Source organism: Passer domesticus, chromosome 17 (genome assembly GCF_036417665.1).
Source record: "Passer domesticus isolate bPasDom1 chromosome 17, bPasDom1.hap1, whole genome shotgun sequence".
Classification (NCBI taxonomy): Eukaryota; Metazoa; Chordata; class Aves; order Passeriformes; family Passeridae; genus Passer; species Passer domesticus.
Window position 1 is genome coordinate 10879894 of NC_087490.1, and position 20658 is coordinate 10900551.

Genomic DNA, 20658 nt, shown 5'->3' on the forward strand with positions numbered 1-20658 from the left:
CGAGGTGACGTCTGACTGCACTGTCAGCATCTCCCACAGCAGCTCAACCATAACTAAGAGTTAAGAAATGGCAAAAAAAAAACCCTTTAAAATTAATTTACTGAAATATAATATATAAAGCACACAATATCCTGTGAATTTCACAAGGCCACATGCACAGACACACACATAAGCAAAAGCTGCTACGAATGACACAAAGCAATAGAAATCTGATGTCCAGCTCAGGGGGGACCTTGCAGGCCACACACTGATGGCAACAAAAGGATCACACGATATGGGTCTTCAATGTATCACACAGAGCAGTGTGTAAGTCGGGGAGAGCAGACTAATGAGAGCCTTAACTTGGTGTTCGAGGGTCACTTTCAACACAAACATCAACACTGTTCTTTCAAAAACCTGAGACAGTTCCACAAACTCATCTGGAACTCCTCTGAGTTATAAATTACTCTAGAGTTATGCAGTATAGAGAGAGCCACATATTGCCACATCAAGGGCCTCACTGGTTTTCTGCAAGGAGCCAGAGGGCAGATGTTAGTTTTCTTTTATGTTTACAGGAGCACAAAAATGAAAGAACACAAACTCATATTTGATCTGTTTGTGAAACTACCTCGACAGAGAAAAAGAAATTGCTTGTTCTGTTGAAACCACCACCTCTACAATTACACAAAATATAGAAAACTCTCCCAGGGTCACTTAGATTTAGTCCTGAAAATAGTCATCACTCTGATTTCCCACCAACTTCCAGTCAGAAGACACAGTGGCTGTCAAAACCTTAACTATTCAAATAGTACTTCTGTGATTTATGATTCATTAAACTACAACATTAACATAAGTTACACAGATAACAAATGTCCTGGTTGCACCTTGATCATCCTCATGTGATGAACTCACAAAACCAGGTTCACTCTGCTTTTAATGGTTCCTTCTAAATAAAACCAGAGCACAGATTGGCTATGCTGCCCTTGTTCCCAGCAGACCAGAAAATCCTGTTACAACCTGCAGAGCTCCCTGGGCTGCCCCCAGGGTTTCACACACCTCTGGCCGCCGGTGCTCGTCGACGTCCACGGAGCCGTCCAGAGGGGTCACAAAGTGGCACACGGGGTTCTTGCGCTTCTCCAGGTCTGAAACAACAACGGCAGTGCGAGTGCTGAGCACGGGCAGGGCCTGCAGAGCTGCCACTTCGGTGGCAAGGGGTGACAGGGAGCCTAGCCAGGATTCCTTCCCGATGAACAACATGAACAGGGAGATCTCGGGCTGCGCTTGGAGCGCCCAGCACATCCTCAGTGTGGGCACATCCAGGAAAGCCCTGATGCAACGGCATTGCCTCTGGAACATCAGACCTTGAGCAGATCCCCGAGCTTTTCACTAGACAATAATTTCAATTCTCTTGCTCTCACCGCTGTCTCAGGGAAGACCCGCCCCCAGCACGGTACTTACACTGCATGTACCAGGCCCTCCAGATGGCGTTATTGAGACGGATTTTGTCTCTCCACTGAAGCTTCAATCCCTTAAAATTTTTCCATTTTGGTGAAACCAACCTTCCGCTGCAACAAAACAGACAACAAATCACTTTGCTTTCAGTTTTTCTCTCTCCCTTCCTTTCCAGACAAAGCATCCCCCTAAACCAGCAGAACTGTCAACAGATGAAGCCATGCTTGGCCAGTCCCAACTTTTACTGTCCACGGCTCACTAAACCAGGAGCCAGAGATTAATCCAGTCTTCACGTGTCCTCCAAAATAATTAAGAACTGTCCCAACTGGTCTCAAGAATGTCAGCAGGAATTAAATTAATTTCACCCACACTTTTCTCTTTGCCAGTATCTCACCTTTTCTAATCCCCACCTATGAGCTTCCACCAACTGGGATTGAGATTATTTAAAATTAGGAGGCTTCTGCATGTTTAGCCAGATACAGTTCCATTCAGTTTTCCAGGCTGGTAACACTGGAAAGGAGGAATGAAATGCCAGTTCTGGACCATTAAAAAAATACAATCCACCAATTCTACACTGCTGGTAATCAGAGCTGGGCACAAAGGAGTACCAACAGGCTAGTAACCTCTCTGAGGAAAGGCAAGGCTGGAAAAAGAAATGATTTATGTATGAATGCTCCTGGGAGGTGGAAGGGAAGTGGAAGGAAAAAGGAAGAAGCAGCAGGGACTCTAGTAAGCACTTTATAAACACAAACTACCCTGCCCTTAAAACACACCTTCATGAATCATTAATCCACACCATTGACAGGGCAGAGGAAGTAGGAAATACTTGTAACACAGTACATTTCAAGACAGAGATTAAAGCATAGCAACCGTGCCTATCCCAGGTTTTCTGTCTTGTTTTGGGGGGCTTTAGCCCCACATCTTCCAAGTTTATGTCTCCTGTGCTGTTTGTGCAACCTCGCTATGAGGGACCTGGACCAGCAATACCAACTGCAGCCCACACAACAACAAAGGGAACAGGTTCACCTTGACACACCATGAGCATCAGGTCAAGGGGTGAGGGACACGAAGGAGTGGCAGGAGCAATGTCACCCACACACTCTGCCCTCTCAGAGAGATCCCCCAAGCACGTGGTCAGTCAGGAATGGTCTCTGCCATGAACTGCAGTGGCACTGGATGTACCAGCACAGACAGTGCCTGGCACAGGCCATTTGCCTCACACATTCGGTACAAACGAACTCAGAGAGGGATTATTTATCCTTAAAAGCTCATTTCACATTAAGCCCTGAAATCGCTGTGCAAATAGGAAGTACATCCTACAGAAGAGCAAAGCACTTCCCTTGGCTCAGCAAAGCCCATGCACAGAGCCTGAGGGTGGAGAACTGATAATTCCCCGTTTCCTATTTGGTCTGGGAAACCTCCCAACAGCAGCTCTTTTTGAAGAAACCTTTTAATAAAACTTGCAAGACTAAAAACAAGTAAAAAGTCCTCAGCCTAAACAAAAGCAACCAGAATGCCAGAGCTGCCAATAACAGGATATTAAACTAACATTTTTCCACATATTTGCCTCACCATTTCTTTCCTCCCTTGCTGACACCACAACTGCTCTCACACTCAGGTACTCCCACAACTCTGACAGTAACAGAGAGCAAATACCAGGCTTCAGCCAAGAGATAGGTAATGAAAATCAGCTCTGCTCTTTCCATTTTACTACTGTATAAAATCTTTCCATTTTACTACTGTATAAAATGTCAGTTGTGGCAACAGGTTGTAGCAATGCATCAGTAGATGAACTGCTGCCTGACTGATTTTGTTTTTCCTCCTCGTCCTCTTTAAAAATAAACTGCAATGTTCTTGTATGCACAAGGAAGCAGATGCAGAGATCAAGTATGAACTGCACTAAAAAGATAATTCCCAGCAGCAAGAGAACAGGCAAGTGATCAAGTTGTGAGCCCCATCCATGCCCAGCTGCCCCTTTGGGGGTTAGGCTGTACACTGGACTATGCTACAAGGCTCTGGTGCAGCTTTTGGGACACCAGTCCTTGATAAAAATAAAGTAGAAACAAAATTTGGTACACAAAATAGAACATGAGCGTGCCCAAGACAAGCAGACTTGCTGGAGCAAGCAACTTCACTGACTGGGAGAGAGAGCAAACCATGTCAAGAAATTATTAGCAAGAAATAGGAAAATCATTGTTAATGTACTTGTGCTGTCACTGGGCTTTAAGACACTCAGTACCATCAGCCTCTGTATGGTCACAGACATTGAGGACATCCTTCTGGATTATTTCTCTTCAGTAGTGCATCTATACACCACTCTTTGAAATACATCTCCCAAGACTCCACTTTTAAATTTCAAGACTTTTAGATAATGGCAAGATCTCCAACTAGTTCATCTCACTGTTACCCAGCCCATGTGTCAGGGCACAGAGTGGATCTCCACCTATTTAATATTTCTCCCATCACTGCAAACTACCCCAACACCTTTGGTGCTCACTGCACAGCCAGCTCTGCCTCAGAACCACTGCATTCCTTATCTTCCCTTCCAAACCCAGACCAAAGCCCATCTTTTCCTGTTTCTCATCTGTACATTAACAGTTTGGAGACAGGAGATTAACGCGCTGATGCATCACCAGCACTGACAAAGTGCCCACATGCCTTTGACTAAGAAATCTGTCAACTTAATGTTCATCTCTTCACAGCTCTGTGTGACTCGACAGTTTGCCAAAGCAACAAAACTCTAATAATCTCCACTCAGAATAACAAGAGCAAATGCTTTTCTATAAAAAGACTAAAAGGAACTGTAATCAAGTCTGGTACACTCCTTGCATCTTCAAAGAGCTAATTAAAACTGAAATTAAAACACAAATAGTTTAAAATATTTTCAATTACATTATTAGAAAATGCTAAACAAGACTAGTACATCAAAAGAAGGAAGTGATTAAGAACCTATTCTTAAAATAATTATTATTTTTAGTTCCCATGGGAGCAAAACACAAGTCCAGCTTGAGGTCATAAGTGAAACGACTTCAGCCTCAGTGGAGAGGAATCAGCATGAAGCTGACAATAATATTTAGACACTATTCCAAATTCCAAAGTCAATGGAAAGTCAATTACTTTGAACAGCACTGTGACTGAGAGCAGCTGCCTAACTGAAAGCAGTCTTCAAATTTTAAAGCAGCAAAACAACAACAAGGAAAAAACCCAAACAACTGGAGAGACCATCTGGCTGCTGCTCCTGCCAGTTCTGTGAGACCACGCCAACTCCTACAGCAAATGTGGAGCAACTTCCCAACAGGTGGATGGTCACCATGTACCTGCAGCACAGCCCTGGTCTGGCCACCTCTCCAACAGCTGCTGCAGCTCTGCAGGGATGCTGCTCCCAACAAGGGGAGCAGGAGAACATCCCAAGGGAGAACTGGACCCAAGAGCACGGTACAAGCCAGGACAGCTGCAGCCACGGCTGGTGGGAATGCTGGTGCTGCACAGAGTGCCCGAGCTGAAGCACAGGGAGGGAGGCTGCTGGGGGCATGCTGCAGGGGATGCTGCTGCCAGAAGCAATGTAAGCAATGCTGGAAGAATTGCTTACAGGTGACTTTCATGTTCTCCTCACTATCACACACAAATCAAATCAAAGCAGCTGAAAACCATCCGATGGGTGACTTGCACTGCATTCCAGCAGCTCAGCTCAGTCTCCCATGCAGAAATCTCCACCTCCCGAGTCTAAATGTCCTCATCAAGTGATTTGATCACAGGAAACCAGCCAAAAGAGCTTCAGCTCAACAGCCAAGAGAGCTGGAAATCCCCTTGGAGGGAGAGGCCCCAGCGTGCTTTGGAGGAGTCGCGGGGCTGTCACAGGAGAGGCTGCAGGCACCCGAGGCTGCCCCTTCCACCTGCGAGTCCTGGATACACCCAGAGGCTGCAGCCCATTCCCAAGGTTTTCTACATGCATTTTCCCAGCTCAGGAACTACACCTCAGACAGCTGAGATCCAAGTAGGCCAACAGATAACACGGTACTGATCTCTCACAACTCTCCATTTCTGAAACTCCAGTGAAAGCAGCTGTGTTTTAACACAATTACAAACCTTCAAACATCACAAAACTTGTAGCAGTACAAGAAAGAGACACCCACTGTGGGAGTGTGACCCGATTCCCTTCAACATCTTAACATCTTTGATTTCTAAATTTTTCTTCAATCAAGTGAAATGTAATTAGGGAGCAGGCTTGTATTCTAACAGCACCTTGACAGGATCCATTTACAAGCGAAGTTTTGTCTCTGAGAATCTCATTGTTTTGTTCTAGGTTAGTAACACTCAGTTAATGATCTCACAGGATACTTTAGGGATGCTTTGGCCACGGTAGAGACAAGGCAAAGGCATGACCCCCTTTCTTAACAGATACCCATGAGATACCATTCACTGCTGCAAAATTTAAACCAGCAGCCCTCCCTAGCACTGAAACAGCATTAAATTGATAAACTCAATGCCAAACTCCTTCTGACATCTGTAGAAGCAGGATCAAGCTCCGAGATGAGATGACTCACAACAGAAGAATCCCCTGTTCTCCTCCCTTAATCAGAGGATTTTAAGATGGACTTCAGTCAGCATAAATCCACATGACACAAGCACCCTCTGGATCTGGGCAGAAAGGGACGTTCATCTGCATGCACACCCAGAAGAATTTTAGGGATTTTTCATTACTTATTAGTATTAAGAAACGCCAGCATTTTATGAAACTGGTTTCTACAAAGAGCACTGAAGAGGCAGAGGAACAGACTTTAAAATATTAACATAAATTCCATATATCCCCCACTTAACAGGTAGTTTGAATACATGTTGATTAAATGGAAACTATATGGTATAGCATGGTAAAGCTTATGTGTTTTACACAGCTCAAATGCTTTATTCAGCTGTTTCTGATTCAACTTCCCCAGCAGTTCCCCATTTTTTATCTCCCTCAGAAATGCTTACAACAGTACCACAGCCTTATGTTTAAATCCTTTTCTAACAGAAGGCAATAGGGAAGACTTTGCTGTAAACATCAGCCTGAAAAATCCCTTTTTCCTGTTCAGAAAAATGTAAGTTCATTCTCCACACCATGACGTATAAAAGTCGCTGAGCAGGAATTGCAGCTGGGAAGTGATCCTGGGATTGTAGGGAACTAAAGGCTGCACCAAATAAGAAGTTTTTAAAATACCTTCTGAGGATGGAATGCAGGATCTCCTGCTTAAAGTAAGGAGAGAGTGAATTACATGCCCATGGCTACAAAGCGTGTGAGTGACACAGTAGAAGTAGGACATGGATTTTTTTTTTATGTACCACTGAGCTTTATGGATAAACCCCTCAATTCCCACCCTCTCATCTTTCACTTTTTCAATATGCAGGGAGAAGGAAAATCTCTGGCTACATTTGGCTCCCTAGCTCAGGAGTGTGTTGTTTTTTCTCTTCTCCTCAGTGAGCACCTGGCCAAGATCTATGGTACATGGAATTTAAACACAAACCTCCAAGCACTGTGGTTTAGATTCCACAGGCCTGCCCTGCTGCCCAAATATGTACTCCCAGCAAGCCCAGCAGATAGGCTGGAAAGCAGCTACTGCATGTCTGCAGGAATCACTTCCACAGATCACTGGAATCCAACGTGCTATGGTTGTAAACAAATTAGTGTTTTCACATCTGAATTTTGTCAATTCAGTTTATGGGAACAAGCTGCAGAAATGTCCTTTGCTTTTCTGTTTAGGTAATGGATTCCCTCTGCCCTTGTGCTAAAACAACTTTTTTTTGCCTTATTAGCTCCAGCCTCAAAACCCACTTCCTCTGTGCTTCCCCCCAGTTCCTTCCTGTACACAATCAAGCAGTTTTTTGAGGTAGGGTAATAATTTTACTTTAATTACAGGTAATGGCAATGAGGCTCTTAATTTAAGTAGAGGACAAAATTCAGACTTGATAGCACAGTAGCTAAATAGATTAGCTTTTTCAGCAACACAGGAAAGGAACTTTCTGGCTTCTCCCCAGCATTTTTTTTTAAAGGCGTGGTTTTAGTTTGTTTTGTCATCTCCAATCTGTTTTGCTGGGGAGTTGGACCTGTCAGCTCAGCTCTCCAAGAGCCAAAACTAACAGTATTTCCCCAAACAAAGGTTCATTCAGAGAATCAGATTATATGCATTGTGTGTTGGAGCAAAGGGGCAGGCAAGAGAAACCAAAACATTTCTACATGGTGTGAAGGTGTGTAGGACTGGCATGGAGACCAGGTTTGAGCATCTCACAATTCCTACCTACAAAGTTAATCCCAGCTGCAGCCCGAGGATAATAATCCCAGACAGAGCTCATTTTAAAAGCCAGATGTAGGGCAGGTCATTTTCTTTGCTACCTGGTTCATCCTCCTTCCCTGAAATGCTCCTGCAGTAGCAGGCTCAGGGTTGTGGAGGGATGTTCTACTGCCCACAGACCACAAAGCACAGCAGGGAGCTTTGTGCTCAAGTTAAATTAAACACTTTAAAACAACCAAAATGTCCCCTCACTGTTTGATGTGTCACCTTTTGAAAATAATACTTCCATCCTGAAGACAGAGATACTGGACCAGACAAATATTTTTCCTCTGTCATGAGCATTATCTATTAAGAACTGTTAGAAAAATAAAAATAAAGATCAAATTTAGCCACTGGCAAACTGGAATTGCAACACCTGCCAAGACACATGTTATCTTGACTGATTTCACGCAGGCAGGCTCAGGTATGCACCTCCTGAAATGGAACAGGAAAGTGAAAGGTCAGCTGTATGCCTGAAGCAAATACTCCTGCCCCAACAAATCCACAAGAAACGTTGATTTATTTACATTATAAATTCAATGCTATTTTAAGCTTGGAAGTTTAATGTAATTTGCATAAATGAAAGCTTGCAATGCCTGGGCTCTTGCTCGGACAACCTGGTCTATGCTGGACTCAGGAATGACCAGGCAGGTGCTGTGTCAAGGCAGCCTCCTCAGGAACAGCTGAAAATCTCACATTTTGGGAGCATTATCACACAAACCCAGTTTTTCAAACCAGGAAAGGAGTCTCTTGCTGCAGTTTTAGTCCAACACAACATGGCCAGGGTCAGCTGTGTGCAGGGGGAGGCTGCAGGCAGCTGGGAAGGACCACTGAGAAATGCCTTCACCAGATGCAGGTTTCATGCAGGTTATGAAAGGGTGAAAAGAGCACAGGGCAAACATAAAGATCAGTACAAATACCAAGGAGACTTGAAGGATATGGTGTCCTTCAGCCAGTGGCTATTTAAAGACTCAGAATATTTAGACAGTTTCTCATTTCCAGTCAGAAATCAAAGGATATTTCTAGAAATGTTCCTGCTTCTCAGACACTTGTCCAACAGTGGCTCACTTTAGTACAGAACTGGAACAGCAAGAAAAGAAAAAAGCTGCTTAAGTACTGCCATTAATATGTCAGCCAAAAGGCTGAGAAAATGGGCCTGACCATCCCATCCGTCACTGCTGACCCTCCCCAAACCTCTCCCTGATCCTTGCTGTCTTTAACTTTGTAACTTTATAAATATTAACACTTTATGAAAGGCCACACGCTTCCACTGTCAAAAATCAGGACCTTCTTAAAGAACCACCAGAAATCCCATCATGGAAAAAGAAGCTGACACACAAAACTGACACAGTGCTCTGAGATCCAGGCTCAGAGCACATCCCACCCCTTTCACTGCCCAAATCTGAAATGCCAGGATGGACAGCAGCTGCCCATGGGCACAAAGTGTGTCAGTGGAAAGCAAGGACAGAACACCAGCCAAGCATATCCCAGCCACACACCCCACACTAGAAATGCCACGAGCAGGGTAAGCTTTAGCAAGATCTGATTTATATTTGTCACATCAGATCAGTATGTTTGGTTTTCTTTTTTCAACACATTTTATTTTCCTTATTTTTGAAGTGCTTCCTATGCTCTCATGCATGGTGGAAAGAAGTGTTATTTTTTAGAGCTGCTTCAATATAAAGGCAAGTGATCCTACTTATTTCAGTGTCTTGAAATTTTCCACTTCTTCCTAAGACTTGATTTCGGTCACTGGCTTTTCATCAACCTTCTCAGAATCACAATATTCACTACAAAGAGCTGTTTCCCAATAGAGATGCTCAGGAACTGATAGGGTTTTGCAGCACACATCCATTTCCATTTAAAAGGATGGCTGCTGGTGAGGGACCCTCTTGAATGGAGAGCTATAAATGTGTCAGAATCTTTTTGATCATTAAGGTCCCAGCCTAGATTAATGAACTGATCAAGATGTGATGATCTGGGACTTAAAAGATTTTTCACACACGGAGCTTCTCAAAAACCCAAACAAACCTTATCAGCATGGAAGATCAGCCCAGCGCTCTGAGCAACACACATACCACCAGAGCCCAGAGCTGTTTACCATGCTCGAGAAACCCGAAACCAGCACTTCTGTCACAGAGGATACTGTAACATTCTCTGAACTACATTACACCCTATAAATACACTGCAAGACTTCAGGGATCTTATTCTGAAAGCGCCTTACAGGTTTGGAAAAGCAGAGATGCTCTCCCAGCTCTCCCCTTGTGACACAAAGCTTTCATCCCAGCTGTCTGCAGCCAGCTCCCTGCAGCTTGAAAAACACCAGGCTGATTCCCAAATTCAGTTATTACAGACTCAAGACTGCAACAGCACACACAGCTTATTCAAAGTTTACATAAAAGCTGAACCAGAAACTACACAACAGACAGAAGCAGGGTAAAGGCACCATTGTGTTACTACTGAAACTACTCAAAGACCAATCAAAATCCCATAGAAAGATGATGAAGGGAGGAAACTCCTTCCAGAACTCACACAGAATAGCCTGGAATGTGGAAAAAAAATGAAGTCTCTAAAAGGTCACGCACAACTCACAGGAAAAGTCTCCACTTAGACCCTTCTTGGACTGTGTGCAAACAAGTGCTCTGGCACTTGTGCTGCTTCACCAAAATCAGCCTCTCCATTCATGGTGAACACCCCACTGCCCTGTGCATGGTCGTGCCATGGGGGCAGCCACATCTCAAACACCACAGGAAAACTCCCCAGGACCCACCCGCCCAACACCACAGTCCCAGGAAGGCTGAACATTTAGAGAACACAGAGTGGAAAACAAACTTCCACCTGTGGGTCACGAGTCAAGCTGGAGCTGTGAGGATCCATCTGCTGCAATGCAGGGAAGGCTGCGTGAGTGACCCTTCCTTAATTAACTGGGACACAGGGCTGCCAGGGAAGCAGCTAATAATGCTCATGCCACATAATCCTCACCCACTTTTCCCAGGTGGCTCCCGTTGCCTTTCTAGGATTGGACAGGCCAAGGGCAATGCCAGGTTCCCACACACAGATGGAGAGATCACCCCTGTCCTTGGTGGCTCCAGTCCTGCTGAATTGTTGGATCTCTTACTTTATAATGATGGTGGTTATGGTAACTATGCACAGCACACGCACTGATCAATGTTTCATAGCAGTTAACTTCAAAACGCAATATTTAACCTCACTATATGTGTTGAGTGTCAGAGGAAGACCTGGTTTTATTGCATGATACCTATAAAGTCACTCCTTTGCTCCCAGTAACCACCATGACTAAATATCAAGCAGTAACATGGTTCAGAAATTCCCATGCCATTCACCTGTGCACCAGTTAAAAGACACGTCTGGACTGACTTTCAAATGGGCTGAGATGGTTTATGTCCCAAAGCAAGTGGTGACTTCACCAGTAAAACATGTGACAGCATCAGCACTTTCACAAATCTTACTACAAGCAAAACAACAACCAAGTCACTAAATGACCCTCACTCAAGTCTTCTTTGAACTGTGTTATTCCTACGTGCCAAAAATCACAAAAAACCAGTCCCAACCTTCATTCTGTAGAGTCCTGTCCTGGGGACACGACAGTCCCTTGGGAAAGTTCATGTGAAAGGTAAATAACACTTTTTATGTGTTTATTGCTATGGAGAGAAGCAACCTCTCCAAATTTCCTAGGATCTGTCTCCCTATTTCCAAAAGCCTGTTACATGCACCCAGCCTATAATCACCACATGCCAAGCTTAGACACCAAGCCTACTAATGTGCTAATAAAAACTGCTAATAAAAGTTTTAGTCTCCTTAAGCTCTGCTAAGATTTTTACTGGAGATTTGAGGGTTCTGCATGTACAACTGGATACTAAAAACAGATGGGATCCATGCTGAGTTCCTAAATAACAGCCTTCACAGACCAAAATTTTATTAGAAACAGTAATGAATTAGCTTTTACTGCAGAATTCTATGCATCTACTTGCAGAGCTAAGCTCTGCTCTTCGGTAACATCTGCTGATTTGATAAAGTAAGGAAGCGCAATCTTATCCCATGGTTTTCTCTAAGGGTTAGCAATTTCACACAGCATGGCAGACCAGGATTAGGAATGCCTCTGGTTCCCATGCAGTCTGGCTGCAGCTTACCCTTCCTCACAGGAAGAATGACTCAGATCACAGTGTCATTCCAGTCACAAACATACTGGCTCTGTGCTTTCACAAGAGCATGGAATCCCCAGCACCTCCAGGCAGCAGCACAGAGCGGGGCTGCTGCCACAGAGAGCAGCCACAGCCACACACTCTGCCCTTATCTGCACCTTCCAGAGACCAAAGGCTGCCTGGAATTTTTTCCCAGCTGATACTAAAACACCGTGTAGCTCACTCCAGCACTTGGCACCTGCTCTGGCAAGGGCTGTAAGAAGCCCCACCCAGGGTGCCCCAGGCCCAGCCTTGCCCGTGCTCAGCCCCAGCAGTGGGAAGGAGCAGGTGCTTGGGGAAGGGTCACAACAGGACGAGTTTGTCCCTAGGGTGCTCCTGCCAGCTCCCAACAACCAGCCCCTCCCAGCTCTAAAGGAAAATTCTATCAGCAAGTATATTGACTCACTCCCTCAAAGTGAACTGAAGAACTACACAGTTTCTCCTTTTGCTGTTTATAGACACTTTCCCCTCCAGCTGAGTATGTTTATTGATCTGGCAGGACTCTGCTTTGAAAAGGGAGGGATAATGGCATTTTTAGTAGAGAACAGCCACTGTGGTGACTGCTCAACAGCTTGGATGCCCCAGGTTTTGGACAGATGGTTTTGGTTTCCCAAAGCAATTATTTCACAATCTCTATTTTAGGTGTCAAACATGGTTGCTCATAATTACCTGAAGTGAGTGCAGTTTCCTCCTTGAGGACATTTGTATTTCTGATCACGTCACTCCTCCCATCCCAACACTAGATTAATCTGAAATAAGCTGACAACATTCAAAGAGCTTCTCTGGCTCTGTAACAGATCTAAATATTTCACAACCATATCCAAATCGCTTGACTTAGTCCTTCCTTTCTAGAAGTTTTATATCCTCTAATTCAGAAATGTAATTTTTGTATGTTTGCAGGTGGCAAACTTCCTCTACAACCCCTGCACTCAATTTTCCTTCTCAAAAGCTGGGTTTTAAAGAGCAAAAACAAGTAGATGCTTCCCTTCCACTGCTTCATGCTTTCCCACATCTGGCACACCACCAGCACATTTTCTATCCAAGTTTCCTCAGCCTCCATCCTGTCAGGGACAGATGTTTACCAAGCAAACAGAAATTTGGACTAAGCTGTGCAGATAGCAATATGCAGGAGTTTATACAGGGAAATGGTGATACGTTCTTTGGACACTGTAAGGACAGGCTAACATGAAAAGCAGGGTATGCAACATGCAGAGCTTTGTGTGCTGCTAAAAGGAGAGCACATTTCAGAGCCCTTCCCGAATCCACTACCCAGCTTAGCAGGACCAGGACTCTGCTGTGCTGCCTCTCACTCAAATGCTGGGAGTTCTCGTGATGCACAGCTGTCACTGTAAATATTATTAACAGAGCTTGACTAGCCATGGCTGAGTTTACTCAGACTACAGCTTCAATGTAAACATACAGAAATGCATCAGGATGAGCAGAGAGTGACCATCCCAGAACAAAACAAATGATATCATTCTTTGCTCTGGGAAACATGGCAGCAGATAATACCCATATCCAATGACTGGCAGATCAGAAATGCAGCAGGATCTTCCACTGCCCTCTTCCTGTTTGGAACTTCTTCTCTAACAACTGCCAGACCCACAAGCTCAGGTATTTTCTTTTTATCTTTTTTATAAGTTTTCCTCTTTATGTGCACCCCTTCCTTTTTTACCTTGATCACTCCTGCCTCCAAAGTAAGGGCTTCTAACAACTAACACAGGCTAAATCAAGTGTCACACCACAGCACCAAAAGCAAAAGTCTGCATGATAATAAGATAGTAAAGAGCAATCATGGACTTCAAAGAAGAATTACAAAGACATGAGAAGCTCTTCCACAATTCTTGCTCCATTTGGTCTCTGTGAATGGTGTGGACAGTGAGAACAAACTAGATTTAAGAGCAGCCTAAAATCTGGATGTCAGATACAGCATGAAGAACTGAGCAGAAGAGCCTGTGATGGCTCACACTCACATCAACATACTAAATGATGTGGGCCTGAGTTATTTTTAGGTCTATTGTGAAACCCTACATTCCAGCTGCTCCAAAGATACACCAGCACTACCACAGAGGCCTGGGCTCTGTATCATCACCCTGGCAGGCTGGGGTGAGTCTAACCCTTGCCCCACATTAGAATTTTGGTGCCAAGGCAACCAAGTCCCTGGCACAGAAGGGGCAATGTGGACAAGAAGCGTTTTGGACAACAAGCTCACATGGGCTGGGGAAGGGTTTGGCTGTTGGATACAGAAGTTGCTGCAGCCTGGCCAGAGATCTCCAAGCCATGCTGGCCAAGGTCACTTCAGCTGTTGTGTCCTTGAACAGCTGCAGGCAGAGCACCCGTTACTATGGGACCTTGAGGGAAGGGAGGGTAAACAAAGCAGCAGAGGGGAAGGAGGCCAGGATTTCGAGTAAAACCCTCCATGCTACAGAACCCTGAAAACAATGAACTTGGCAGATTCCAGAAGCAAAGCCTCCTTCGTGCCTCTGCAATGTTTGCTTGAATCTTGTTATGCAGACATGTCTCTCATAAAGAACAGCCCTGCTGATCTCTGAGGACTAACAGCCTGCACTGGAAGGATCAGTGAAAAGAAACTTGTGCTCCTGCAGATCTGTTCTAGGCAGTGGCACAAGCTACAACACAAACTCCTCAGAACACAACACTTGCTCCCTCCGCCTGGCAGGACACAGGACCAAGGTCCTGCACTCAGCACAGGGATTCTAGTGGCACCAAAGGCTCTGGGGTTCACCAAGCTCGCAGCACAGACACCTCTGGGGACCCACATCAGCAGGACTCTCTCAATACCAGGGCAGATGCAGTGCAGGACAAAGCCAAGAGGAGCAAACACCCCACAAAGAAGTTCAGGCCAGGTCACACTTGCCAACTGCCACCTACCCCCCAGATTTGCAAAACCCAAGTACAAACAATGCAGCTCCTATCTCTCTTCCAAAACAAGTACCAGCAACCCTCTTTCTCAAGAAGGGCAAACCTATTACACAAGAGCAAGGTTATCTGGATCTCTCCTTACCCCCTCAGTCACCCTTAAGGCTCCACTCTTCAATTCTTGTTCTTAATTCACAAGCCAGCCCTAGGACAAGTAAGCCCCACCCAAAAACCAGCAAAGACAAGACCACCCTTGATCTCCTGAGATGGAAGACACTCTTTCAAGTTCACACAGGAACCAAACTGTGCCAAGCATTAGACTCCTTTGCCTGAGTAAGGACAACTTTTCATCAACTAAGGGTCATCTCTCAACCATTCTTCCTTGCTCCTTCAGCTGAAAGCAGCCTCAGCTCTTATTTCTGCTCTGAACTGTCCCCCCAAAATTCTGCTCTTTGTTCCCTGAATCACTGGGAAAATGCATAGGGAAATATTGTTAATCTGCAATGAAACAGAAGCACAAACACTACGTACATACTCTACCCATAAAGACATTCTCTGCTTGCTCTGGTGTGGTATAAATGAGCAATAAAGATATCCCCAGAAATCGCCCACTATAACTAAAAATCAAGCATTTATCTCTGTATATAGGAAGACATTACCACACACAGAAAACACAGTAAGAAAAGGCATTAAAGACAGCAAAAAGGGCTGCAAGTATCCATTGCTTCCTCGCACTACACCATCAGCTAAACTAGAAGTAGAGAGACTAAAAGGTCTCCAACTGTGCATAACTGTTGTAGATAATGTGCTGCAAACACAAAACCAAGGATAAAAAGCTCTCTAACAAGTCATTAAAATTTAACAAGTCATTAAAATTTTTCTGTGCTTTTCAGGAAAAGTGATCAATTCATTAAGCAGCAATGCTTAGCTACTTAAACAGCTGAGCCCTTTCCTCACATCACGGTACATCACCAACCGTGTCATGGCACAGGGTTATCTGTAGGTCAGGAGTATTCTGGCCAAAACACACTGACATATCACTAATTGAAGTGAATCAGATTCTTTCACTAATACCCTGCCACAGGATAATCCAAGCAGTGTCCTGCAAGCCCTTTCCATCTGGCATGTCACCTTTTCTCTTACAGTCCCAAAAGTGACAAAGCAGCCCTGAGAACCACTCCTAACACCATGGGCTTTGTACCTTCATATTCCTTGCAAGTGGCCATGGTCTGGATAACCAGCCAAGGGAAGGAATCTTTTCCCTGGGCCTAGATGGCTTCCTATGGTCCTTTCCAATCCCATTTTCTATTATCCACTGATGTCACAGCTGGACAGCCAACTAAAACCAGTAATCTTTCACAAAGGTAACTGCTGCTGAGCTTGCTCTTAAGCAGCACTTAAGAGTTTCCATACCTTAAGGCACAAAGTGAAATGGGCTTAAGAGAGAGGGAGCAGGCAATTCCCCTGCAGCCATTCACACCACACAGAACCAAGGTGTCACCCAGGCTTTCCTTACCACTTGCTCCTCAGAGGCATTAAGCCTGGAGGAGACTGATAAGATATTGTCACACAAATGGGAATGGCAGGAAGATAAAACACCATCCCCACCGACTTCAAGCAAACTTCTGCTCAATCCAACAGCAGATTTAACACAGGGAGGCAGGCAGAGCCCAGCAACTGCAGTGCAAAGAGCCAAAGCAGGAGAACAGACAAGGAGCCCCCCATTTCTGCTTGCAGAGTAGAGTTCCCAAAAGGCAGGGTCCTCCTGCTGCCTGGAGTGGCACATTCAGCTCCTGGACAAATCTCTCTTGAGGAAAGGGGTCATGCCTTCAAAGGCTATCAACCGTGTGACAGCTCAGACAAGCTCACACCATTTAGACTTCCAAACCCAACAGAACCCTGTCAGCAGCACACTCAGAAATTCAGGATTATGCTCCAGATATTAAAGGTTTTTTGGGGATTGCACAATGAGAGCAAGGATGCCTCTGGCAATGGCTGCTTTACTCACCAAGGGATGGCTACATCAGTTCTATCAGGAGTGACAACAAGTCAGCGTGTTTTATCTTCAAAAACAACCAAAAATGACCTTCCAAGTTCCATATGAGCAAACAAACAGAAATTATTTGAAAAGACCATGTTCAGAATTTTTGTTCTGGTACTAAAACTATTAGAAGCAATTTCTGAAGAACCTCACTTTTCCTAACCCTATTTTTCAAGCCTTGCTTCAGAAACAGTGACAATAATGTAACTCTAGCTTACATTAAAAACAATCAGATTCAGGTTTTTCCATCACTGTCTGAAACACAAAGAACCAACTCTATTTTCTTTGGAGGCAACTGAAACAAGTACTTTTCCTAATCATCTTCATAATTGTTTCATGGGCATCTTAAAGGTTTCCTTTCCAGAGTGAAAGGAAAATTGTATGAAAGCTGTAAAATATTTCTATAGCCATCAAAGAGTTTACAAAGCTTGTCTTCTTCCTCAGAAGTAGCTTAGAAGTTTTGTCTTTAAAGAACTGTTTGTGCCAATGATATTAAGATATCAAAGGACAGATGAAGGAAACTGTAAATGCAATTAATTTCAGCATACAAAGAGAGGAAGTTGCAAGCATATAGCCTGTAGTCTGTAGTTAATTAAAAATAAAATACCAGTTTAAACCCAAACTGGTCCAGGTTTCTCAGCTGATAAGGTTTTTTGTTGTTGTTGTTCTGTTTCAAAAAGAGAACCCCTTTCTCTCCAACAGCAAAAGGCAGCAGGGCAGCATGAGAAGAGCCAAACCAGGAATTCCAGATCTCCTGCCCCATCTCACTGCTCCATCACCCATGACTTAAGTATCTGGGTCCATCCAGCTCATTCTCCCCTTCATCAAGTGCTTCCTATCTAACCTCCTATCACAGATCAAAGCACGGGGAACAAACACTGGACTTTTCCAACTCCAGCCACACCTTCCATCATCCACCCTTACCTTCCACATATTCTCCCCTTTCATTCCTATTTCTCGTGGCCTCAACAGCATTACACCAACATCCTCCTTTCCCCACAACTCATTGGGATCATTTACCTCTGTCCTTTTATTCAAATCTCATCTAAGTACAACTCCAACCTCTTTTCTTCCCCACAGTCCCCACCACTATTAGAGACTTCCCTCTCCTTGCTGCCATTCCATCCACCCCTGCTGCTGGGTGTTTCCTCACTCACATGGGTTCAGGGAGTTTGTAACCCAGACCCAAACCCACCCAGCCAGCTGAGACATCCTTTGTATGACTTGAACTTTGCAGTATCTCATTTTTATTTCCTGTTTCCATCCCTGTGGCCTCTGTCAACACTATCCAGCTCTTTGTGTGGCTTTATCTTGGCCCTTCTAATTCACTCAATGCATTCCTCAAAGATCCTCTTAATTTCACTCCACATCTGAGTGAGCTTCCAGCCTCCTTCCTTGCCCTTTCAACTCTTCCTGCTTTACAGCAGATCTCTGAGTGCTGTTATTAGGGGAAAAATTCCACCCACCCATTACAACTTAAAGAGTTCACTCTCCCCTTCAAGCCTGTCAAGATGCCTCTGACATCCCAGAAATGCCCAGGCTTCAGCTCAAAATGGCCACAAAGCTCCCTTTATTCCTCCCCACCCCTTCCCAGCTTGCAGCATCACTAGATACCCTTTTGTTTGATTAAGACTAATCATAGCTTAAGGACACACAGTCAGATAAGCAGCTGCTCAAGTGACTGAATATCAACTCTGCTTTCCAAAAGAATGGAATTTTTTTTTCCCCACATGGGAAAGTAACAAACAAGAATGGTTCAGTGACCTACTAAAGGGGTGTGTGGAAAAACATGAGTAAAGCCAAGACCTGAATTTTGGGTCTCTTGGCTTTAATTCCTCTTGCCACTCAGCAGAAAGAAATAAACCAGGTAAGGGGGAGAGAACTGAAAATCAACATATTAATTTCTGTTGCCATTCAAAGCATATCATAATCATGCAGCACAAAATCTTCACTAAAAATAAAGCCAAATCTCAAAGTTCAGCCACATTTTTTTCAGATCATGCAAAAGTTCTTGAGAACTGGCAGTCTGAGGACAAACTAGCTCCCTCTTCCCTATTTCAGCAATCCATCAAAAATGATGATTACAAAATCCATGTTGTGTTTAAGCCAGAAAATAACATCTGTTTATTGAGTAAAAACACAAGATGAGAACAACAACAAAACATGTAGATTAAATGGTAGATTAAAAGATGATAACAATGTGCTTTTTTAATGAAAAAGGTGACTACTGTGCCCCACACCTCTATAGCAACACCCTGCCCAACCAGGTCCATAAAAGCCAGTCTGCAGAGACACCAAAATAACCAGGAGCAAAACAAACAAAATGTCCCCTCTATCTAAACCTCTGTCCACAGAATTTGTCTGTTCTTCCTGTAGTCATTTCTAGCCCTGAAGACACCAAAACCTTAATTCGAACCAAGGCCTTCTCACACCACCACTACCAAATGTTTACTTTGGCAAAGAAATGCATCTCAGAGACAGGAACAGCTCAGCAATCTTTTTGCAAACCATCATGAGGTTCAAGGTTGTCAAGGTGGAATTTCAAAGTGCATCTTACACAGAGCTTAAAAGCTTGTGACTATATCAAGCATTTGACATAAGCAGGGTAAGAGGCTCAGTAGTGATGTCCTGATTCATACTGCACCCTGAACACAGCACCCTTGCTTTGGAGGGACCCTTACTATGGTTAAAAAAATATTTGTAACAGCAGCTCTGCTCAAGTTTGGCTAAATTCAGAGGTGAATACAGGTGCTTTTATCAGAGCAGCTTCCACAAGCAGCATGTGAAATATGTAGCTGAATTCTGGAGGTTTTTAATCTCCAAGGGCTATCAGCAGTGCTGAGAACTTCCCCAAACACTGCACTAACAAAGAATGTGTGGCAAAGGTGCTCTGGAAACAAGCTGACCCCTAACGTCAGTCCTCTGAGGAAGGGAATATTTTTGGCTTCCATCTACATGAAGTGAAGGAGTCATATTGCTAAAGAGGAGAGATGAAATCTAGAAATGACCTGGCAAGCTGTCCACAAGGCAGCTTTTGTCCCAGTTCCCAGACCCCCCTCTCCTGCTCCGTGCAGCCTTAGCAAGCAGGATCCAGAGGGTTTTGGACAAGGATCTCATGCCAACCTTAACACTCTTACCTCAAGTACAACACCTGGCATGTTCCTTAAGCTCTTAATAAGAGGTGAGAGAACTCTGAGGCTACTTAAGAATAAATGAGCCCACAAAGTCATCTTCATCTACCCTACCATGGCTATACTAAGATAAGCAATGACTGACACAAAAATATATAATAGTTTAAAAAGAACACCACCCAGTGTGAGTATTATCATTAACCCTAACAAAGAGAAAAAATTATTCTGCCCCAGTCTCAGGGAAAAAACCTTCATGACAGGCTGTTGTTGAGACATTTCTGAATACAGTTCAGCTTCGGGAAGTTATTTCTGAGTAATGTAATTATTTGGCTAATGGTAAAGTTATTAGAGGGCTTTACTAAATTAAATATCAAGATGACATAACATTTTACTTAATTCTGTGTATTGTAGGTCATGTACCCAGGAGCACAGTTTCTCATTAGAAAGACCTTTGACACTGCTCATTCTCATTTTGAGAAGAACATTTTTTAAGATCTTTTTGCCTGCCTACAACAGATCAATTCTAGCTACCGACACGTCAAGGTCTGCAAGGTCACATTAGTTTAAAGAGCTGAGATGAAGGGGCTAAAAGGGGAAAATCAATGTTCTTTTACCTCTGTCAGTGTGGTACAGTTCCCATAATCAATCTCATCAGAAAAACAGGTTAC

The 20658-nt window shown here is 44.0% G+C and overlaps 1 protein-coding gene across 4 annotated transcripts in view; it reads right to left on the reverse strand.

Moving 5' to 3' along the window:
• MLXIP (MLX interacting protein) overlaps window positions 1–20658 on the reverse strand; it is a 48379-nt gene that overhangs the window by 20526 nt on the left and 7195 nt on the right. For all 4 annotated transcript variants that reach the window (XR_010348826.1, XM_064392849.1, XM_064392848.1 and 1 more), the window contains exons 2-3: window positions 1438–1544; window positions 1036–1121 (exon numbers count right to left, since the gene is read on the reverse strand). Coding sequence is in view for 3 of the 4 variants with exons in the window: in XM_064392848.1 (XP_064248918.1) it covers window positions 1036–1121; window positions 1438–1544 (193 nt within the window). In the remaining variant the exon portion in view is untranslated. The remainder of the gene's footprint in view (window positions 1–1035; window positions 1122–1437; window positions 1545–20658) is intronic.